This window comes from Cebus imitator, unplaced genomic scaffold (assembly GCF_001604975.1).
Source record: "Cebus imitator isolate Cc_AM_T3 unplaced genomic scaffold, Cebus_imitator-1.0 Scaffold28, whole genome shotgun sequence".
Classification (NCBI taxonomy): domain Eukaryota; kingdom Metazoa; phylum Chordata; class Mammalia; order Primates; family Cebidae; genus Cebus; species Cebus imitator.
Window position 1 is genome coordinate 8,551,613 of NW_016107343.1, and position 23,089 is coordinate 8,574,701.

Sequence of the window (23,089 nt, forward strand, 5' to 3'; positions counted from 1 at the left end):
CCCTCAAGGTGTTTATGATCCGGGGAAGAAGATGGACACATTGGCACACGTGTGTGAGAAGCTCAGAATGGCAGGCACAGGCCCACAAACCTTTGAGGCCTGATGTGTGTAGAATCCAGATTGAGACATTGGGAAGGTTGAGGGGCCAGGTGTGGTGGCTCATGCCTGTAAATCCCATCACTTTGGGAGGCTGAAGTGGGAGGATTGGTTGAGGCCGGGAGTTCAAGACCAGCCTGGGCAATGTAGTGGGACCCCATCTCTACAAAACAAGAAAATTAGCCAGGCATGGTAGCATGCACCTGTAGTCCCAGCTACTCAGGAAGCTGCAGCAGGAGGATTCCTTGAGCCCAAGCGTTCAAGGCTGCAGTGAGCTATGATTGCACCACAGTACTCCAGCCTGGATAACAAAGTGAGTCACTGCCTCAAAAAATAAAAAAATTAAAAAAAGGGTTGTGTGGTGCATGTACCATGTATGAAGTTGAATCTCCATGATCCCATACTCAAACACATGCATGCTTATATTCAAATACTCACACACCTGTAAATAGCTTCACATCTCTCTGTTGAGATCAGATTTTGCCAACAAATGAGTTTGATGAAAAACATCATGTTTCAGAGCCTTTCGGACTTTGGAATTGGGAATAAGGAATTGTGGCGTTCCATAAGAATTTATTTTCAGGAGAAACTTTCCTCTGTTGGGACAGAAGCTGGCCAGGAATTCAGAAAGTAAGGTTGCTGCGCTGTGTCCTAAAGGCAGCTACCTCAGGGCCACAGCATGCTGTGAATATAGGAAGGAGAGATGCCTTCTGGCCCAGGAGCAAGATCTGAGCTGGGTGCTGAAGTATGAGTAGGAGTTTGCTAGGCAGAAGGGCAAGAGACGTCCTAGACCCTGGTAGTCTAGAGATGCTAATGAATCTCTTCTCAGAAAAATGTTTTTAAATAAATAAAAACATATTTATTAATAAAGGGTAGAAAATAAAAAACAAAAATCCAATAAAATGGATAGGATGACCATGGAAACCAGTTATATGGAAATGAAGTTATATTTTAATAGTGATATACTAATATACATGCTTCTTCATTAATATATTAAATAGCCAAGCCCTGCACCGAGTCTAACTGCTACCATAATTGTGAAGTAATAATGAATATAGCTGGTATTTCAAGATCCCCTTAGCACTGTAGTGTGACGTGAAAACCTGGTGATTTCTGTGGGAAACAGTCACAGGTGCTATTTTTATTGCCTATATTCAAAATGTAAGGAAATGCTACATTTCACTTAGGGGTTAGAGAAAAGAATGATGTAATTCTCCCCGCAAGTGTTCACAAACCCCTGACTTCTACCCACAGACCCAGGCTACAGGTTAAGAACCCCTGGTCTAGAGATCATCATTTGAGAAGAGGATCAGGCAGGAAAATATGTACTGAGTATGTTGTAGGTGAGCTGGCATGCAGCGGGGGATGGCACAGTGGGAGAAGGGGCTGCAAAGATAGGACCTTAAGGAGACCAGAGTCACTCGAATTTTACTTGCTCATCAAAAGAATGCTTTTATTATAGCATTGTATTTTTTATAATGTGTTCTAAAAAGGAATACATGCTCATTATAGAAAGTAATGAAATGAAAAAAGGGAAGAAAATAACTCAGTGTTCCAATGGCCAAGGCGATCTACAAACATCCCAGTTAATTGCCATTTGCTGGGGATGGCTGTGTGGTACAGTGGTTAAGGGGCTGGTCCCTGGGGTGTTGGATGGAGCTGTTGAATCTTGACTCTGCTTTTCAATGTTTCTGTCTTGTTTTTGTATCTGTAAGATGAGAATGACAGTAATGCTACCTATTTCATCAAGTTGCTTTTGGAATTAAATAAGTCAGTTCCCATAAGGGTGCATCAAATAGGCCATAATTAACATTCAGTAAATGTTGTCTTTAATAACATCATCTTATAATCATTCCTCAGTGTATAACTATTCTCTGTAGTTGCTTAGTTGTAGCCTTCATATAGATATACATATAATTTTATATTCTGCTTCCGTCCCTTAATATTATTACATAAATATTTTTAATACTGTTATAAACCGTTCATAAGTATTTTAAATGCCTAAGTAATATTCCACTTGGGCATCCAACCTACATTTCTATAGCCATTCCCTTATGATTATACATTTAGTTTATTTCCAGTTTTCCATGGAAGGTGTTGAGTGGGCTTCAGGGTGGTACAGCAACTGTTTATTAGGCACATGGCCTTGTTCTAAGTACGGAGGACACAGACGTAAATGTGACAGGTTCCCTGCCTTGGAGGAGCACTCTCATCTATGTTTTAGGACTATAATTCGCCCCACCGTTTAAAGAATGGATTGGAAATGAAGAATCCTGGAGACAGAGAGATGCCTTAGGAGGGCAGGTCATAAAGTAGGGTTGACCTGGAATCGTGGCAGTGGACATAGGAAGGACTGGCAGGGACTGAGCAGGTCAGGTGGTCGGAATCTGGCCCCTGGCTGGTAAAGCAGGTGAACAGCTTTAGTGAGGGAAGGCAAGAAAGAGGCAACCATGACCGTGGCTTTGAGCTGGACGAGCTAAGAGGAGTGAAGTAGAGGGGGGGTTCACTGGCTTTAGTGCCAGGTGGATCTCCATGTTCAAGCCCACTCCGACCTTATATTACCTGTGTGATCTAGAACAAGTTACTTAAACTTTCTAGGCCTCAGTTTCCCCAGCTGTAAAGTGGAGATAACAATGAATTTTCTTCATAGAATTATGAAGATCCAATCAGATTGTGAAAAAATGTATAACAAATCTGCTATGGTGGGGATAATAGGAAAAGGGTCATGTAGCACGTCAGGTATGATTCTAAGTGTTAAGTATTAATTCACTCCAATTCTCACAGCAACCTTATGAGAGAGGTGCTGTTAGTGTCTCATAGATGAGAAAACAGACCCAGAGGTTTGGTAATTTGCTCAAGGTCTCACAGCTAGTAAGTGATGGAGCCTCAAACCCAGACAGCTGTGCGTCAGACTCCAAGCTCTTACAGGGCTGAGTGTGAGACTCCAGAGGGCGTGGTCCAGGAGATGGCTGAACTTGACTTTGTAACCCAGCACATAGGTGAGAGTGCAGGGTCATCTGGGTAGAGACAAGGGTGGAGGCTGTAGGCAATGGTAAAATGGCCCAGGAAAAATGAATCATGGGTAAAGCCTGGATTTAGTGGGTGGGAGAAGGAAGAGGAGTCAGCAATGAGAGAAAGACCGACCAGAGAACTGGAGGAGGATCCAGGTTGGACGGCGTTAGGACATTCTAAAGAACAATGCTATCAGAACAAGTGCTGCAAAAAGAGAACGGGATGAGAAGGGATAACAGGTCATGGTGACCTTGGATAAGGTGGATTCAGTAGACGAGGTGGCTCGGGGGAAGCTCCACTGTAAGAGGCTGAGAAGAGCTGGGTGTAGGAGTGGCTGGTGCAGGGCACAGTGCAGACAAAATTAGTGGCTATGACACAGGAGCATGAACCCTGGACGCGGGTCAGGAGACTTGAATCCAAATGCCAGCTCTGGCCTTGATTAGGTGTGTGACCAGAGCAGAGGCACTTCACATCTCTAGGGTGCTGTGTCCTTACCAGTAAACTGAGGAGATAAAGCCCCACTCGTCTGGGGCATTTGTAGGGGTCTGATGGGATAATGAACTTGAAACATCTAGCAGGCTGTAAGAGTTAAGGTGGCTGATGTCACGTGAGATAACTCACATGGAAATAGCTTGGACTTTGAAGAGGCTCTTCAGAGATAAAACCTGATCATCACTGCTTGTGCCAGACTTACTACTGATGGGTCCTCCTCAGGTGCCCTTTTCCTGCAGCATCTCAGCCAGCTGTGATTTGGGATGTTGTGGGATGCCTGCCTAAGCCAGAGGCTAAGAGAAGACTCTGAGACCTGTAGTTCATATGGCAAACTGCAGTGCTGGGATTTGAACCCTTCTGTCTTGCTGCCTGTGCCCTGTTGAGGAGATCACCTGACTATGTTGGATTCTAACCCAGGAGAAAGAGCATCCACATGGCAGGAGTGGCTTTGCAGCTGGCTCAACCAGCAATCTTGCACTAGTCCCTTAACCTCAGTTCCTACCTCTGGGAAATTGCTCTGTCTGAGTCCTAATACAATTTGGAAGAAAATATGTATGGAGAACAGCCTTGCATTTTGCAGACAAGGATGCAATGGGGAACCTCAACTGCATTTTCCGAGGACTGGCTCCTTGGCTCTGAAACCACAGTGTGTGCACTGAGAATTATCTCCTGTCCTCCCTCCCTGTGTTGCCCTCTTTCTCCCATCCTTCCCTTTCTCAGTCTCTAGCATGTTAAAATCTTAGATTCTCTTCCCCTCTTCTGATTACACATCCCATTCCTTCACACATTCACTCGACAAATCTGAAGTGGGCTCCTACCATCTAGAAGACATTGTGCTGGCCACTGAGGAGATGAAAAGAGTGGATTGGAAGATAAATGTGGCTCACTTCCTATCTTTAAGAGGTTTCAAATCTAGTGAGAGAGAGTTCTCAACAACAAACTGAAATAGACACAGCGTCTTAGACTAGAGGCATGAACCCCTGGCCTTGGGAGCCTGAGGCAGGTTTAATTCCATCTAAATGAACCCTGGCTGGGCCCAGTGGCTCACACCTGTAATCCTAGCACTTTGGGAGGCCAAGGCAAAGCGGATCACTTGAGGTCAGTCCAACTAACATGGTGAAACCTCGTCACTACTAAAAATACAAAAATTAGCCGGGCATGGTGTCAGGCGCCCGTGATCCCAGTTACTTGGGTGGCTGAGGCAGGAGAATCGCTAGAATCCAAAAGACGGGGTTGCAGTGAGCTGAGATTGCACCATTGCACTCCAGCCTGGGTGGCAGAGCAAGACTCCATCTCAGGAAATAAATACATAAATAAATAAACCCAGGAAGGTCTAAGGAGAAGGCGCTGTTGGAGCTGATCCCAGACAGGTGAGCAAGTGTTCAGAGTCCAGGAGGGAAGGCCAGATCCCAAGCATGCTGGTCAGTCAGGACGGGGCCTGCCCTGCCTTGGGGAGAGAACATGCCAGGCTTTGGGGTGAAGTGAATGGCGGGGGTGTTGCCAGATGAGACTCCTTTCTGCCTCTTGCTCTCTCCCCCTGCCTCCCATTTTCCTTCCTCTTCTCTTTCTCCCACTGCCTTTGACTTTAGCTACACCTGCCCTCTGCCTGTCTGTGTCATCGTTGCCCTCCTTCCTCCCTCCGCCTGCCTGCCTTCCTCCTCCTAGACTCTCTTTATATCTGGGGGGACTAATACAACAGCTGTGCTGGGGCTCCCCCTACCCCACCCCAGGCCAGGCCAGGCCACGGGACCGAATCTGCAGGTCTGCTCCATTAGCCAATATCCTTCGGGGACAGTCCAGACAATTTATACACCCTGTTAGCTGTGGCCGTATGTTGTCATAACCTGGGTCATTTCCTCATTTAATGCCGCCCATAAACTCCAATAAAACTGTCCTGGAGCCCAGTCCTCCAGGGGCGAAGGAGAGCCTCTGGGTTTGGAAGGGTTGGAGCAGGGGCCTGGGGAGGGCAGGAGGTGAGGGACAGCGGGTGACGAGGAGAGGACTGGGCCGTGGCCCCAGCTCGACCTGATGAGTGCCTTGCTTCTTTCCCTGTCCCTGCCGCCGGCTGCAGTGTGTCAGATCCTCCCCAAGGGGGTGGTCGCTGTCCTTGGGCCATCGTCCAGCCCAGCCTCCAGCTCCATCATCAGCAACATCTGTGGAGAGAAGGAGGTGAGTGTGAAGTGGGGCAGGGGGAATATCTGTGCGCTGGAGCCTATGCCCAAGGTCCAAAGATACTGGTGATTCTTAAGGGCTGGAAGAGCCTGTCAAGGCTGGGTTGATGTCATTAATAACAACAACATAAATACAAATACAGAAGCAGGGGGCTTCCTCGTTCCAGGATGTTTGGATGGAGGCGTCTTGGAGGAAGTGTTCGACAGCAGGAATTTGAAGTGGAGCTCCTCCCTGTCTTAGGGTCCCATGGTGGTACCCCCAGCGGCCTCTTGGTGGTGGTGGGTAGAGGGATAGGCTGGAGAGGGTGGTGGGCATGGCAGGCCAAGCGGGCAGAAGTCTGAGCGTCCACGCTAGTGTCCACGTGAGCAGCTCCGTGGTTATCTGTTTACGTATCACGATTCTGTGGAAGACTGTCTTTAGGGGAAGGCATTGCCACATTTTATTGCTAAAATAAAACTTGAAAGCCTCTGTCATATAAGTTCTCTAGAAAAGAGATTTTATCTTGCTTTATTCCTCATTCACCAATTCCAGTGTTTGCTTCTTCAACCAGCGCATTCTTCCTCAGATGTGACTTGAACTGCAGGCTCTCCAGTTTCAAAGTGTTGAGTCCATTTTCTCTAGTTCTGTTTCCATGAGAGAAAAAAGTAGTAAGGGACAAGATTCAGAGTGACTGCCCCCCTCCCTATTCTGAAAACTCTCCCTCTCCTTTTTCCCCAGAGAAGACAGGCTCGGAAATTCAGAGATTCTGTCTCCTGCTGGCATCTTTCCTGGTCCTTCCTGGATCCATCAATCCTTTCCTTTCAGATATGCCCTCGGGAGACAATGAGAAAGTGATCCCTTAGTCCCTGTCTGTCCCAAGGGCCTTCCTGCCAGGTACTTAGGGGGCAGATGGAGCTTGGTGGTCAGGCATGAGGTCAGGAGCTGGGTGGGGGTGGGGTGACAGACACAGAAGGAAGGCTCAGTCTTGCCTCTGCCCTAGAGGCCTGGAGGTTCAGCCTTCCAGAAGCGTTAGTCTCAGGAGGACCCAGTTCTTAGAAATAGGAGGGCCACTTGCTACAGAAGGGACTGGATGTCTCCTCAGTGAGCTGCCCCTGCCAGGGCAGGAGCGGCAGACAGGCCTCTGCCCACCCTACGCCTGCTGGGAGCCTACCCTTCTGATGCCACCACTATCTCTTATGATCCATGGCTCAGTGAGTCCCTGAGGCTTTGGGCAGAAAATTTATTTCCCGATTTTATGAGCCCACTCTCAGAGTTGTGTGCACATTTAAGTGCCGCAATCCTAGTCTTGGCTGCGTTGGTCCTGCTCTCCAGTAGCTGGGCCTGTCTCTGTAGAGTGTGCCCTTGAGCCTTCTTATGTGGGGCTGACAAGTCCTCATCCTCTTCCCCGTCACATATCCTCAAAGATGACTCTGAGGCCAGCCCAGGCCACAAAGGAGCTCTGTCCTGCTAAGTCCCTCCCAGCCTCCCCCAGACTTTGGTCCAGGAAGTTAGACCTCATGTGTAATTTACATCTTTCTTGCCACGCTCTGAGAAACAGCTCAAATCTATGGCAGGTCATTATTCTAGCAGTGGCTCTGATCTTCACCAAGTGGGGCTGCCAAGATTTCAGTTCCCCATCTTGTCTCTTCTGCTTCCTCTTTTTTGTTCCTCCTCTCTCCCTCCTCCTCCGTCACACAGTCTTTGCATCACAGCCCTCCCCTAAGCCCCACTCCAGCATGGCCCCCTCTTGGGTGCAGGGGCTGTTTCATCTCAGCCAACATATCCCTTAACCCTGTCTGGCATTTCAGGCCAGAGGCCAAGTCCCTGATCTGCAGCCAACTCCTCTGCCCCTGTGCCAGACCAGCCAGCCAGACTGCACTGCACTGCCCTGGGAGTGGCCAGACACTTACCTGCCTTTGTCTGGTTATGTTCCTTCTAGAGCAACCTTTCCTCTCTGCTCAGATTATGCATCTATTTTAATGTTTTATGAGGCTGAACTGCCTTATGCTGATTCTCCCCAGCTCCAGGGAAAAGCAATGGAGTTCTCATCCAGGAGTCCATTCCTTTAAATGCTGCTGACATCCCTGCAGCCCTCGTGGCTTGCTGCCTTCTGCCTCGCTGCTCCCCTCTCCATTCTGCTCACCTCTTCTTGTCCCCCACGCACCTCGGTGATGGCTTCCTGGGATACATCTGCAATTGTACATTGAGTATAGATCTATCTTTGTCATAGAGAGGGAACCAGGACCAGGACTGGGCTGGGCCATCCCTGCCTGGACCCAACAGAGCCCAGTGGGCTTCAAGGAAACTGTGCTGGAGGCTCCCCATCAGCTCCCCTTCCTCAGCCCTCACCTGATCTACACACAACTCCAAGAGCTTTGTGGGAGTCCTACATTTGTGGAGGAAGGAGAAGGGAAGGAGAAAGAGCATTGCCCAAGCACTTATTATATGTTAGGTACTGAACTATTATATACTCTACACACAGGTTCTCATTTTATCCTCACAAAGCTCTAAGATGCACCTGTGGTTATCACCATTTTAATGATTAGACAAGTTAAGTGGTTTGCCTGAAAATCACACAGCAGAACCTCGATGCAAACCCAAGTCTGTAGACTCCAAAACCCAGTTGTTCATCACCTTCCTGAGTCCTTCCCATTCATCTCTAAGATCCGTGGATTCATGGTATCTCCCAGGGCTCCACAGTACTAGGAGGTGCTAATGGGTTGTGCTGTATTGGGCTAGTTGCTAATGGAATCTGGTAGGTTAGAGGGTTACATAGGGACGTCCTTGGTCAAAGGTGCTCTAACATTCAAACCAGCCAGCCAGGCTACCCTGCCCCTGTCTGGCTTTCCCCCCTAGCCCCTTTGTGACCTTTTCCTTTCAAGGTGTGTTTGTATTCACTTTAGGCAGAGTGAATGGGATTCAAAATACAAGCAGGAAGAAAGATCCCGTATGACACAGATCAATTTCACTCTTTAGAATTGCCTTTCATAACTCACCAGGCCCTTCCCCATTCTGCATTTTTCAGTTTCTACTGGAAAATACTGGTTGCCCTTTCCCTATGGTTCAAAGCTAATCCTAGCTGAATTCAGAAATTTTCTCTCTAGTTTCTGCTAAATCTCTATCCTCCTTCCACCTCAGTCTCAGAGGAGCTGTGGTTTACAGCTGACTTCTCCCAGAAACGTAAAAGGATAAAGTAGGAGAATCCTACAGAGACCATCCCAACATCTTCCCAGACTCCTGGCAGGATACGTTCTGGGCCAGGGCAGGCAGAGGAAACTTCTGTCATTTCTTAATAATCCGTTCTGGAAGCCAATCCACCCACCCCCAGGAAGTTCTTCCTGCTGTCAACTATCGATCTTACTTGCCTTAACAACTATACAAATTGATACTTAGCTTCAGCTCTCTCAGCTCTGGGCACCAGGGGTGAGGGTGGCAGAATAAAATCAAGGTGGATAGCAGATTATTACATTTTAACTTTGCTATTACCTACCAAATAGCCTAAGCCGCCAATAAACCAGCCATCACAGCCTCTTAAGATCTTTTCCTGGGAGAAGAGAGGCAGAAGGCAGGGCAGGGGCTCCTGGAAATGTCAGTAATAGATGTAGAGGGAAGCTGACACTGTCCTAATCAAGCCAAGGCAGGTATTTATTTATTTGGCTGTGTTCGGAGGTTCTCTAGGCGGTTTCTCGGCTGGCAGGGCTTCCTTCCTCTGAGTGCAGGTCTGTACCGGAGCCTATCCCTGCCCACTTCCTCTCCCTGGGCATCCCCCACTGAAGTTTGTTGGGAGCTGGGCTGTTGGTTGGGCTGGGCTGAAGGGACTCTTCTCTTAGTTCCAGGGTAGCGATTTTTCTTTCTGCCATCTCTGCTCTGATGTATTCACTAGTAATAAAATATTCTAAGGATTATGCTTTTAAGAGCCAACTGTCTCTCTGCCCAGCTTCAGGCAGTTCCTCTGAGAATAAAGATCGATTCTTTTGCCTTCTCAGGCCCACACACCCCAGCTTGCAGACCCACAGTGCATTCATCCAGGTCTCTGGACAAATGGTTTCTGTCCTGGGGTTTCTTCAAAGCGTCATCAGGGACGTCATCTCTCGTCTTCTTCCCACAGAGTAGGTGGCCTGGGAGCTCCTTCTCCCGTTGGTGTCTGGTGAAGGTGTTACATAAAAGAACCCACCCTCTGCAGCCTCAGCTCACTCATCCCTCTTTCTTTCTTTTTCACCCACCTGCATCCTCCCTGCTGTCCGTTTCTGCTCCTCTTGCCAGGTCCCTCACTTCAAAGTGGCCCCAGAGGAGTTTGTCAAGTTCCAGTTCCAGAGATTCACAACCCTGAACCTCCACCCCAGCAACACCGACATCAGCGTGGCTGTAGCTGGGATCCTGAACTTCTTCAACTGCACCACAGCCTGCCTCATCTGTGCCAAGGCAGAATGTAAGTTTCCCCCGGCTGGCTAAGTTTCCCCCGGCTGGCTCCCCCACAGTCTGGTCTTGTTGATTTCGCCCTGATTCCCTGTGCTCTCCAGACAGGGGAGACTTCCTTCAGATAACCAGTGGGTTTGAGCATTCCCATGCCCATGTATCCGTGTGTGTGTGTGTGTAAGAGACAGAAAGAGAAAAATAGTGAGAGAGAGGAGGAGAGAGAGAGAGATGAGGAGGGAGTCCATCCAGGAGTACTCTTTGCCAGGACTCCCTGGGCATGAGTGGAACAGAGGGGAACTAGGTTACAAGGAGACTGGCCAACCGCCAAGCCTTTTTGCATCTGTAAACTCAATTCCCACATTCTCAGCTTCATTGTTAAGGAGATACAAAAAGAGAGAGAGGGAATGTATAAAATTGGATGCATTTTTACTTGATGGGTTGAAGAGCTTCTTCCCCTGGAGAGCAGGTTTTGCTGATGGAACAAGGTCCAAGGTCAATTCCTGATAAAGCAATTTTTTAGCAAATGCAGGTTTTGGAAATGCGCTTTCTATGACTCTGAGACAATTTGTAACATAAATTTAGTGTTTATGAGATTTAGCTAATTTAAGCCAGCACCTTCCAGCAAATCTGTGCATCTGTGTGCTCCCAGCAGCAGCTGTGCACCCACATGTGGTCAGACAGGTGCTGGCCACTGGCTACTGCTGGAGCCCAGTGCCTGAGCCCCAGGCACCTGTGTCCTGTGCAGCTCGCCTGTCCAGGGCTTACCCTGCAGGTCTCCGTGGGTTGCACTGCAAAGCAATTCCATCTTTATTAGGGTTTCTTTCTGTGGCTTCTCTGAACTGCTGTGCCTTCTCAAGTCCTTCCTGCATCCTGGAATCCCTGCAGTCTCCAGGTACAGAAGCCACCTCTCTGTTCAGAGTCAGAACTACCTACCTTCCCAGACCTTTGTGCCTGGCATGTAGATGAATTCATTTATCCAGTACTGATTTATTGAATATGTACTCTGTGCTACTGAAGAAATCAAGGAACTGAGTTCCAACTCTGCTGTGACCACCCATTGGGTTTGGAGATGTTGGATTTCCCCATTTCAAAGTTGATAAAGTTGAGACTCTGGGAGATAAAATGACTTGCCCAAGGCCACACAACTTAAGCATTAGGGCCCAGACTCAAATACAGGCCTTCTCACTTCAAGCGGAAAGCTCTTTCCAGAGCCCTGCAGTGGACGCAGAGAAAATAGAGCCCCGGCCACTGATCTGAGAAGGCCCAGAGTGGCTTATGCTAAGTGTCAAATGTGCAATGTGGCCAGTCATGAAGGAGAGGGTCCCTGAGTATAGGGTGCTAGAAATGCTTTGGGATGTGGATAGGGCTTCAACTGGCTCTCAAAGGATAAAAGAGATTTAGAAAAGGAGGGAAAAGAGATAGGGTATGCCAGATGAGGAGCAAGAGAGGAAAGCAGGGATCCTGATGCTGTGCCTAGAGGGAGTTGGTTGGAGCCTACAGTCCACGCTGGATAAAGATGGAAAGAATGGCTGGGGAAGGGAGCAGAGATCCTTATAACAGGTAAAGAACACGGACTGGGTCCTGCGTCATCTGAGAGCCCTCGAAGGTCTCTCTTTGAGAAGTGTCTTCTGAGGAGAGGCATTTCTCATCATGGGTGTGCCCTTGTGGAACGACTGGTTTTAGATCCATGAAAAAGGCAAAGGAGTTGGGAACTGGAATTAGACTCAAGGAGCTGGGGACCCTCAGATGTGGAGATAGAAAGTTGAACCCAAGCCTTGTTCAACAGGCAAACCCTGAGTGGCACCAGTAAGTTGGGTGTGTTCTAGAGCAATCTAGTCCATCACTCAGGCAGTCAACAGGCGTCTTTGAGCATCTCCTGGCTGCTGCGTACCCTCCCACTCTATGTAAGACATAAAAAAGCAACATCTTTGAATCTCTGTTCTCAAAGATGAAGCAGAATTGATGGAAAACTAAGCAGGGTCTATGGTCGTAAAACAATTCAGACAGTAAAATGGGTGTAGTGGCTCACGCCTGTAATCCCAACACTTTGGGAGGCCAAGGTGGGTAGATCACTTGACATCAGGAGTTTGAGACCAGTCTGGCCAACATAGTGAAACCCCATCTCTACTAAAAATACAAAAATTAGCCGGGCGTGGTGGTGCACACCTGTAATCCCAGCTACTTGGGAGACTGAGACACGAGAATAACTGAACCCTGGAGGCTGAGGTTCAGTGAGTTGAGATCATGCCACTGCACTCCAGCCTGGGCAGCAGAAGTGAAACTCTGTTTCAAAAAAAAAAAAAAAAAAAGACGGCAAAATAATGAATCTGGACTCCTAGAGAATTGAGGTACACTGGAGTTCTCCAGCGGGCTTCCATGAAGGGGGCTTGGCAAGAGACCAGTGAACATAGATTCTAACCCTCTCAGCTCTCGAAGAGGAAAGGGAGGCCCAGAAGGTAGCTTGGTTGCCTCCAATCTCATAATTAGTAGGTGGTAGAGCTTGGATTTGAATCCAGATTCTCTGGATCACAGTCCAGTGCACCATTGCCATTACACCTGTATTTATCAAATGAGTTTCCTCTGGATCTACGTTGACCCATGCAGTAGCCGCAAGCCGCGTATGGTTATTTAAGTGTACCTATGAATTCATTAAAATTAAATAAAATTAGAAATCCGTTCCTCAGTCTCTCTCATTACATTTTAAGTGGTCAGTAGCCACGTGGCTGGTGACTGCTGTGTTGGACAGCGCAAGTGTAGAACATCCCCATCATTGCAGAAAGTTCTACATGACAGCTCTGCTTTGATGATAAGTGTTTTGTGGGCCAAGAGCTTTTATGGCAAAATAATAATAATAATAACAATATTTGGATAGCTCTTCATTCTATTTCCTCCTAGTGGAGGAAATTGACGATACACATTAGCAGGGACATGCTCAGATGTCCTGTGGCCAAAACAGGTATTTGCTTCATTTTCTTTCAAATACATTTGACCATGAGCTGAAAAGGGGTGCCGATCTTACAGCCTGAAGGATGTTCCCACTTCAAGCACAGTGGGAAGCGCTGCATTCCAGCAGGTGGCCTTCCTCCTGTGATGCCCTTGGACCACTGAATGGTGTAACAGGCTCAGTGATTCTCTCCTAGAACTGACGGCCACAAGCCCCTTTTGGCAGGACTGAATTGGTGTACCCTGTGTACACTGCTGTTAAGAGACAGCGGGGCTGTTAAGAGACAGCGGGGCTGTTAAGAGACAGAGGGCACCCACAAATATCTCTAGGCAAAGATTGTCCGGCTGTCTTCCTCAGTGCTGGCTACAATGTCTCAGCAACCTGATACGAAGCTACTTTTGTGTCTAGTCGCAACTTCGCTTGCTTTTTTTTTTAGTAAAAAATGTCACATTTATTGCTGTATTTTCATAGAGAACTTTTTACAATTTTTAAATTGATAAATAACATTGTATATATTTATGGGGTGCATGTACTATTTCATTACATGCATAAAATGTGTAATGATCAAGTCAGGATATTTTTGGTATCCATTACCTTGAGTTTTTATAATTTCTATAAATTTCTTTAGGCTGATACTTGTTTCCTCTGCTTCAGCTCTTTCCGGGCTCTGGGAAACAGGTTGCTCAGATGTTTGCTAAGCATCTACTACACACTAAGCACTATGCTAATACTGTTGCCTCTCAGCCCAGGGCTCTTCCCATTATAATTATGACATTCTTTGACATTCAGACGGTTCCGTGCAGATGGCAAAGCACTTTCACTTAACGTTTCTCTGTTTTACCTCCCTCCTCCCCAGTCATTCCAGAGCTGAGAAAACAGTCTCGGAGGTATTAAGGGATACCAGATCGCACAGCTGGTACATGGAGAAGCTAAGGCTTTATCTTAGTCCTCTGATCCTCAAGCTGGCGCTTTCCTTTCCATGGCCCGCCTCCACCCTCGTGGTCTGCACAAACAGCCCCAGAGCCGTGGTTCGAGGGTGGGCTCTGCCTGGCAGGTGCGGTGTCCAGTGAAGGGCAGAGATCTGTCTCAACAACATGGGCCCTTGTTCCCTCGAGCATGGGTGCGGGACAGCTAAGCTCAGACGAGGTCTGGAGCAGATGTACCTCTCCAGGTGCAGCAGGGGCCGGCCCACAGCCCAGGGGACTTGGCAGGTACACAACTCAAATCTGCTGGAACTTACCCACTGAGGCTGCCGAGGGACTCCAGTCCTCACCCTCTGGGGCCAGAGGAGGGAAGGTGGAGCAGAGCAGAAGTTCAAGGGCAAAGAGGATTAAAAATCTAATCAAGGGATGAGAAAATGAGGGACTGACGGGAAATGCAACTCAGAGCTCTGAAGGAAACACTCTTCCATCTTCCTTATTAATGCAGGGCCGAGAGACACTGTGAGTAGAATTAGGAGCAGAATCTAATTCTATTTTCCAGCCATCAAAATTAAGCATAGCGGAGATAATTCCATGGAGGATCATGCCACTTACTCTCCTGGTTCCCAAAAGTAGATTTTTAATAAGCAAGTTTTGGACCAAGTAGAGAGATATTGTACATTATATTATTTTTCTGTAATGGGAAAAAAAGTCAGAACATTTGCAAGTGCCTACTTCTGATGAGGCTGGGGGAGGAAAGGGTGAGCAGCCCAGGTGTGGCCCTCCTGGTCATAGCCCACAGAGCCTGAGGAGTTGGCTACTGGGGGGCTTCCAAAGAGAGTCAGGGCTCCCCACTGTGGGTGCCCAGGGCCTGTTGGTCAGATCACCCAGCTCTGCTGCAGAGCTACCTGTTGACCTCAGGCTGGACCCAGAGCCACAGGTATAATACACTGTGTATTTCCCTGCTATCTTCTGATGTGGCTCAAATCATTTCTCCTCCTCCTCCTCCTCCTCCTCCTCCTCTTTCTCTTCTTCTTTTCTTCTTCTTCTTCTTTCTTCTTCTTCTTCTTTCTTCTTCTTCCTCTTCTTCCTCTTCTTCCTTCCTCCTCCTCCTCCTCCTCTTCCTCCTCCTCTTCTTCTTCTTCTTCTTCTTTCTTCTTCTTCTTCTTCTTCTTTCTTCTTCTTCTTCTTCTCCTTCTCCTTCTCTTCTCTTTTTTTTTGAGATAGGACGTCACTCTGTTGGCCAGGCTGGAGGGCAGTGGCTCAATCTCAGCTCAATAGAGCCTATAGCTCTCTGGTCCAGGTGATTCTCCTGCCTCATACTCCCAAGCAGCTGTGATTATAGGCATGAACCGCCACGCCCAGCTAATTTTTGTATTTTTTTGTAGAGATAGGTTTCACCAGATTGGCCAGGCTGGTCTTGAACTCCTGACCTCAGGTGATCTGCCCACCTTGGCCTCCCAAAATGCTGTGATTACAGGTATGAGCCACTGCACCCGACCTCTTTCTGAATATTTTAATGTCCTTTTTGTGGTTACATGGCCTGTGTCCCTACATCTGCTACTTATTTGCTGCCTGTGAGATGCTGGGAAAGTGACTTTACCCTCTACCTCTGTTGTCTCATCTGTAAAATGGCAGTAGTGAAACCTCCCTCCCAGGATGGCTGAAGGGATTAAATAGGGTGAGACCTGGAGAGTAAATAACACAGAGTCCACACCGTGGAAATGCTCGGCACACATGAGTTTTCCTTTCCTTCCTTCCTCTGATCTCTTTCAAATGAGGCGAGGCCAGACCCAGGAGCAAGAGTCAGCCGAGGTCCAGCCCTGTCCTCCTACCAGCCCTGTGTTCACCAAACGTGGCCCAGGCTGCTGAAGAGGAGCAGACTTGGATCTCGAGGCAGTCCCTGCTCTTGGGGAGGATGTGCTGCCAAAGAGAACCACAGGATGCTGGAGTCAGCCAAGCTGCTCCACCGCTTGGGAGCTGTGTGACATGGAGCAGGTCAATCTGCCTCTCTGGGCTTTAACTTTCTCCTGTGTCACAGTGCAATAATAATGTCTGTTGAGGTAATTGGATGGGAAAGTAACTGTGCCCAGAACAGAATACCACATTTAATTACTGTTATTTTATCCTGGAACTCTGGTTGTGGCAGTGAGGGTGGAGGATGAGGAGAAGGCAGTGATACCCAAGGCCCTGGAAAAGTAACCAAGATGGTAGTGGGCCTTTCCCGTGCCGACCCCAGGAGGCCCTGTGGGAGGTCCTTTGCTCATCATGATACAAAATTCACCATGCAGCTCTGTGCTGATACCAGGAAGGTCATAGTCCTCCCATTACAGAGCACTTACTACGTGCCCAAAACCATGCTAAGGGTTTTTATATTATCTCATTTAAATTTTAGATTCTCTTATTTAAACCGTATAGTTCATGCTAACCATGTAAGATGGGCTTTATTAACATTCTCATTACATGCAGAAGAAAAGAGAGATTAACTCTGTTTTCAAGGTTACACGATTCTTGCTACCTTCTCTCCCGGCTCTCCTAAAGAAGAGAGAGAGGTGAGGGACCATCTTTCCTGTAGTACAGGGGGACTGAGACCATCCCATGTATCAGGAACCAGAATGTGGAATCAGATAAGCTGGGTTTGGATCCTGGCCTGTCCCAGTACCTGTGACCCTATGATCTCGGTCACTGGTTCTCTCCCACCACACCAATTATATCTTTTCTCAGGGCTAATAACACCCACCTTCCAGGGCAGCCGTGAGGATTAAATCAGCTGTGTATGTGAAGGAGTTCAGGAAACAGTGAAGCTTATTCTCAGAGCAGGGATGCCTGCCTGGCCCCAGTAGCTGAGGCCCAAGCTGGACACACATCCTAAAATCAGGAGGCTGATGGGAACACAGAGGCTGGGGTCTTCCCGCACCCATTCTTGCCGTTTTAGAAGAGACAGCCTCAGTGACCAAGCACGACCACCTGCGAGCTGGCTCCTCTCTCCCTCTCCTCCTCCTGCCCCGCTAGTCCCCTTCCCTGCCTGTTCCTGGAGCCAAGCTTAGATGCAGATAAAATACATCGTCCCAGAACTTGAACTTGTTCTGTGCCCTTTCCCCACCTGGGGACACCTTGGACCCTCATCTTGTCCCTCCAGTCAGGGTTTGCTCTGTGGAAGAGGTCCGACTGCCACACATCCCGAGGCATGGGCACCTGGCAAGGGGAAGGGCAAGGTTTAGGTTTAGGACACTGTGTGCCATATTGAATTTATACTATCTCATTAAATCCTCATCACAGTCTGCTGAGGTCAGTATTACATGAGCTACTTCCCACAAGGTTGAACAGTGCTGGTCCAGGACCAAGGAATTACTCCAGCCAGTAGAGAGGGCAGGAAGCTGGTTGAAAGAGGTGTTTATTTTTGTAATATTTTTTTGATAACAGGGGTCCTCTGTTTTCCCTGCAGACCGTCACTTAGATCATGGTGTCCTTGTCCTGCAGAGGTGCGCACCCCTGGCTGTGCCTTTCCCTGCCTCAACATCCTCCTCCCACCCCTTTTGGCCCCTGCGTTCTACTTCCAGCAACCAACCACCCTCCTTCCTCCCAGAACAGCCTGCCTGCTGAGTCTCTCATCGATCCGTCCTGCTGCATCCTGAGCAAGGCTAATAGGTTCCCTAGGCCCTTCTCAGCCTTAGACTTGGCAGACAGGCAGGCTTGCTGCTGGGCCATGGGTCCCGAAGGAGAGGAGGGTGGGGGTGGAAGTGGATGGGGTGTGGGGAAGAGAGCAGCTTTTAACCCCTGTGATGGCAGCTGCCTTTGGTGAATCCCTTTAGTTCCGTTAAATAGATAAGGGTGAGGAGAATGACAATCGGAAAATGCCAAACTGCCCTGAAAACTCTTAATATTCTCTCAATGTAACTAAACTGCACTTTTCCTAATGTAAATTTCTCCCACTGCCGAGAATTAAAAAGTATCCTCTTCTGATTCATAAAATTTGTGGATCTCTGGGCTGGAAAGATGTCAATGTTTTTCTTGTTCTACTTTCCATCCACTGGTTTAATTCTCTCCACAATGATCTTCAAGAGGGGCTTCAGTCTTTCCTTGACTACTTCCAGTGATGGGTAACTCACTACCTCATGGGCAGCCCACAGCATCATAAAGGAAGGGTTCTTCCTTACATTGAGCTGGAGTCTGTCTCCCTATGACTTCCATTTCCTCATTACTCCTGGGTTTAGTCCTTGAGTCTGCCAAGAGCTAGCCTGCCTCATCACAGTCCTTCCCATTCTCCCTCTGGCCAGGCACTCAAGTCAGGCACTGCTCCTCACGTGAGACAGTGACAGTTCCTGCCTGGCACTGCTGCTCCCCTGACCTGTTAGGATGCAGTTACTTTCTTTCCCCGCAGTCTCTACAGCACTCCAGTCCAGCAAGCACCATGCACCCTGCCTGCACTGCGGATGTTCAGGGAAGTCTGAAGTGGGCTCCCTACCTAACACTGAAATCATTGATGCATTTACTGTATTATAAATACACACACACACACACACACACACACACACACACACACACACACACATATATACATGCACATATATGTGCTCTCAAATACGTTCTGTGGTTTAAAACCAAGGCTGTCAGCCAGGTGCGGTGGCTCACACCTGTAATTCCAGCACTTTGGGAGGCCAAGACAGGTGGATCACAAGGTCAGGAGATTGAGACCATCCTGGCCAATGTGGTGAAACCCCATCTCTGCTAAAATACAAAAACTTAGCTGGGCGTGGTGGTGCGTGCCTGTAGCCCCAGCTTCTCAGGAGGCTGAGGCAGGGGAATCGCTTGAACCCTGGAAGTGGAGGTTGCAGTAAGCCCAGATCATGCCACTGCACTCCATTCCAGCCTGGCGACAAAGCAAGATTCTGTCTCAAACAAAAACAAAACAACAACAACAAAAAACAAGGCTACCTTTGGTGGGTTGGATAATCCTGTAAGAGGTGGGAGAAGTGAGAAGGAAGTGGAGGCTGAAGAATGGAGAGAAGGTTTCAAGGAGAAGACAGGGTGAAGGGCAGTTGGGGGTGAGCGGGAAACAAGATTTGTTAAGCCCCTTGTATCTCCCATCCTCGTAATGACCCTGTAATGTAGTCATTACCCTAATTCCACAGAAAGGGAAACTGAGGCACAGAGGGGTGGGGCTGTTGCCACAGTAACCTGCCTGGCAGTGATGGGGTTGGCACTCTTGTCCCCACATTGGACTCTTTGTTCTGTGCCAGGTTAGGAAATGGAACAACTGGCTGACAGGCAATTCTGAGTGGGATGTGGACCTCCCAGAGGACTCACCGCCTCCTCCCCTCCCCTGTCCCTGCCCTGTGTCTCAGCACACAGAGCATGCTGTATGGGATGGAGAATGATGCTGTTCTTTGTTTAAAGGAGAGCAGAACTCTCCAAGGGGTAGCAGGCTGGGAATTGATTGGAACAGATCCCCAGTTTATCTGACATCTGGGGGGCTCTCTTTCCCTGGGAGCTGTGTGCACCTGCCATTTGTAAAGGAATAAAGCATCCCCGGCGGCCTTTGCCAGGCCTCACCACGCTGTGCATAATCCTACTGTCATACCCCAGCCTGCCCTGTCTCGTCCCACTGAATTTCATTGACTGTCTGAAGAATCCCAGGGGATTTGGCCTCTTTCCCAGCCAGGCTCCAAAGATTCTCCATGCACCATTCTAGGACCCAGGGGGTTTACCTCTGCCACCCCCGCCCCTTGTTCACCCCTCCAAACTGTGGGGCGCCTTCACCCACAGCCTGCTCAGGAGATAGCTAAGACTGTGGGTGCCCCAGCTCCATGGCCTTCCTCCACCTCCTTGTTAGAGTGTCTTTTGGATCAGGCACCCAGACCCTTGTCCTACCTGGTAGCAGTTAGCTTTTCACATCATCTCTGAGGAAGAGGCGGTAAATGCTGTCCATTTTACATGTAGGACAAAATGAGGCTGCCCTCTAAAAAAAAAAAAAGATTAAATTCAGGCTGCCAAACAAAACGGGGATGTAATTTGAACTTCATTATCAACTTAGGTGCTAGTGCTGGGATCCTACGCTCCTAAAGGCAGGGACTGTGTGTGACCCATCTTCTCCGCCTGGTGTCCTGTCTGCACAGTGCCTGGCACTCAGGACATGCCGGGAAGTGCTGGTTGAACCGAGGTGTTCTTTCCTGACTCTTCATCTGCCTCACCGTGCCTGCCCTTGGAGCACTTCTGGGATGAGTAAGTTCAGGAGTGATATCGAGACAGTGCATTTCACTTCCTGACGGGCTTTCTCATGTGATCACATTAAATTCTCATCCTCCTTTGCCCATTCTACAGATAAAGAATGGATCCTTGAAGAGGTTAGATGACTTCTCAAGGTCACATAGCCAAGGAGGGCTGACCCCGAGCTTGAATCCAGAGCTTTGGGATCAGGATCAGCAGAGAGTAACCCGGCACATCAGTGCTGCTGTTGTGGGGGCTGGTGGTGAGGGGCTGGGAGGGGCACAGATGGCGGTGGCAGTGGGTCTTTACAAGTCTCAACCGAGACCCTGTCAGGGAAGAGAGGAAAGGCCAGTGTTGTGGTTTGCACAGCTGTGTTGTTTCTGAAGCCTCTTTATAAATAACAGGTCTTCCCAGAGCTTCTCCCTGGCCTGCCACAGCCTCCAGCTCCCTGGAAAGCCTTCTCAGAACAGGTGACAGGAAGACAGGGGTTGGCAGCACCTTCCCAGAGCTTCTGTCTCTATCAGGCCAGGCCCTTGGGCTCCAACTCCACCACCCTCTCCATTCTGTGAAAAAAAGCACAGACACACACCAGGCATCGGCTTGCCTCCCCTAAGTCCTGAGACGCGTGTCTCTGGGTCTTCCCGGGCACTGTGCCCACTGCCTCCAGCTGAGTTTGTCCTCAGAGGCAGCCCAGTCTCATGGGCAGTGGGTTGGATGGAATTCAGAAAATGTAGATCAGAATTCTGGTCCCAGCTGTGTCCCTGTGTCTCTGTGTGCTGAGCAAGTCATGTCACCCTTCTGCAACGCAAGGAAGTGGATGAGATGCTCTTCCTCCTTTTGGCCTGGGCAGTGAGTAACCTATGCAGGAAAGAGTCTTCTGGGCTTGTAGTCAAGCCATCCCCGAGCTGAATATCCATCCCATCAGCCAGTACAGAAACTAGCAGCATGGGGCCTTGGATTGGCTAGAAAACCAACCCTGGGCCGGGCGCAGTGGCTCATGCTTGCAATTCCAGCACTTAGGGAGGCCAAGGCCGGCAGATCATGAGGTCAGAAGTTCAAGATTGGCCTGACCAACATGGTAAAACCCCATCTCTACTAAAAATAAAAAAAAAGTTTAGCCAGGCATGGTGGCACGTGCCCCTATAATCCCAGATACTCAGGAGGCTGAGGCAGGAGAATCGCCTGAACCTGGGAGGCGGAGGTTGCAGTGAGCCGAGATCACGCCACTGCACTCCAGCCTGGGTGACAGAATGAGACTCCGTCCCTACCCCCCCAAAAAAAGAAAGCCAACCTTTCCCTCGCCATCCCAGTGTGTGAGACCAGTTGTTTGTCCTCCTTCCGATTCTCCTCTGTGCTGGGGATTATAGTGCTTTATGGGATTGCTGTGAGGACTTATATGAGATAAGCCATGTAAAATGTGTAGCACATTAACTGGAGCACAATAAGCATTTGATAAATGTTGCCCTTGTCATTGCTTTTGGGAGCAAACACCTACGCGATGTCTCTTTCCTTAGGAATTGAGACCACACTCTGCCTCCTGCACCCCCACATCACCTCCACCCGCCACATTTCCCGCCCCTTACCCATACACACATACTGTCTCTTGGCTGGCATGCCTTTCCAAAGACAAGGCAGAATTAAGACCCTCTTGTCTGAGTGACGTCATTCTGGAACCCCTCCTCCCACCAGGGCCCTAGGCCTCAAATAGCCGGTGGGTGGAAGAGGAGGGAGTGAAGGAGAGCAGGGGGAGTACTTAGTGCACAGTCCCTTTTTTCTGTTTTGTTTTGGGCCCAGATTCTTGCCTGCTGGAGTGCAGTTCAAAGCCTGTTCTCTTATGATCATGGTAATACTTTGTCTTAATGCAGCCACGAGGCTCTGAGGAGTTCAAAGTGTTTTGCTAGATCTGTTTTCTGAGCCTTGGGATCTTGAGGGAATTGCTCCTCCACCTCCAAAATGAAAACAAAGGCTCTCACAGAGCCCAGTGTAACACTGATGAGGGTTTATCGTGTCCGAGGCTCGGGCCTGAGCCCTTCATACATGGCCTCCTGTAATCCTTGCCTTGGACCTGAGTGCTGGCTGCTGTGATAATTCTAACTTCTCAGATGAGGAAACTGAGGCCAAGACAACTGGCCACATGGAGAGGTTCTTGAATTGGGGAAGCAGATTCAGGTCTGGTGGTCTCTGAACTCAGGTCTTGGTCTCGGTGCATGATGTCCGGCTTTTGAGGGTGGTGGGGAGGAAGAGGAATTCTCTTATTCCACCCAAGGGAGCTTCCATCTTTACCTTAAAAGAAGGTTCTTGAGGGACACAGGGGAGGTGATGGGCTCAGGAATGTTCTTTTATTTTAGATGGGATCATTGAAGCCCACAGAGGCTGACAGACCTGCTCAGGTTATGATCTGGCTCCTTAATGCTGGCGATGGGGCCAGACCCCCTACCCCACTTCCAGCCCACATCTCCTTGCCTTCCTGTTTCTGCCCAGGTGTTTCTTGAGGCAGCTCTGTGGACCCTCAGGAGCTTCATCCTCTCTCCCCTCCAGGCCTTTTAAACCTAGAGAAGCTGCTCCGGCAATTCCTCATCTCCAAGGACACGCTGTCCGTCCGCATGCTGGATGACACCCGGGACCCCACGCCCCTCCTCAAGGAGATCCGGGACGACAAGACCGCCACCATCATCATCCATGCCAATGCCTCCATGTCCCACACCATCCTCCTGAAGGTGGGATCCTCCCTCTCTCCCCTTCCCTGCTGAGCTCCCACCCTCCTCCTTCCTTGCCTTGAGGGTCCTCCTGAGCTTAGGCTGTGGAGCCCTGGGCTGGACCTGAACCCTGACAAACCTCTCTCTGTGCTCCT

The 23,089-nt window shown here is 49.0% G+C and overlaps 1 protein-coding gene and 1 long non-coding RNA gene across 3 annotated transcripts in view; one reads left to right on the forward strand and one right to left on the reverse strand.

Moving 5' to 3' along the window:
* GRIK4 (glutamate ionotropic receptor kainate type subunit 4) overlaps positions 1-23,089 on the forward strand; it is a 337,584-nt gene that overhangs the window by 152,404 nt on the left and 162,091 nt on the right. For both annotated transcript variants that reach the window (XM_017523559.2, XM_037736753.1), the window contains exons 4-6: positions 5,672-5,769; positions 10,015-10,180; positions 22,777-22,955. In XM_017523559.2, coding sequence (XP_017379048.1) covers positions 5,672-5,769; positions 10,015-10,180; positions 22,777-22,955 — 443 coding nt within the window. The remainder of the gene's footprint in view (positions 1-5,671; positions 5,770-10,014; positions 10,181-22,776; positions 22,956-23,089) is intronic.
* LOC119470339 lies at positions 1,671-9,396 on the reverse strand. Its single transcript, XR_005199231.1, has 3 exons — positions 9,242-9,396; positions 5,626-5,753; positions 1,671-1,804 (listed from the first exon to the last, which is right to left on the reverse strand). It is a non-coding gene; the product is annotated as an uncharacterized LOC119470339 (long non-coding RNA).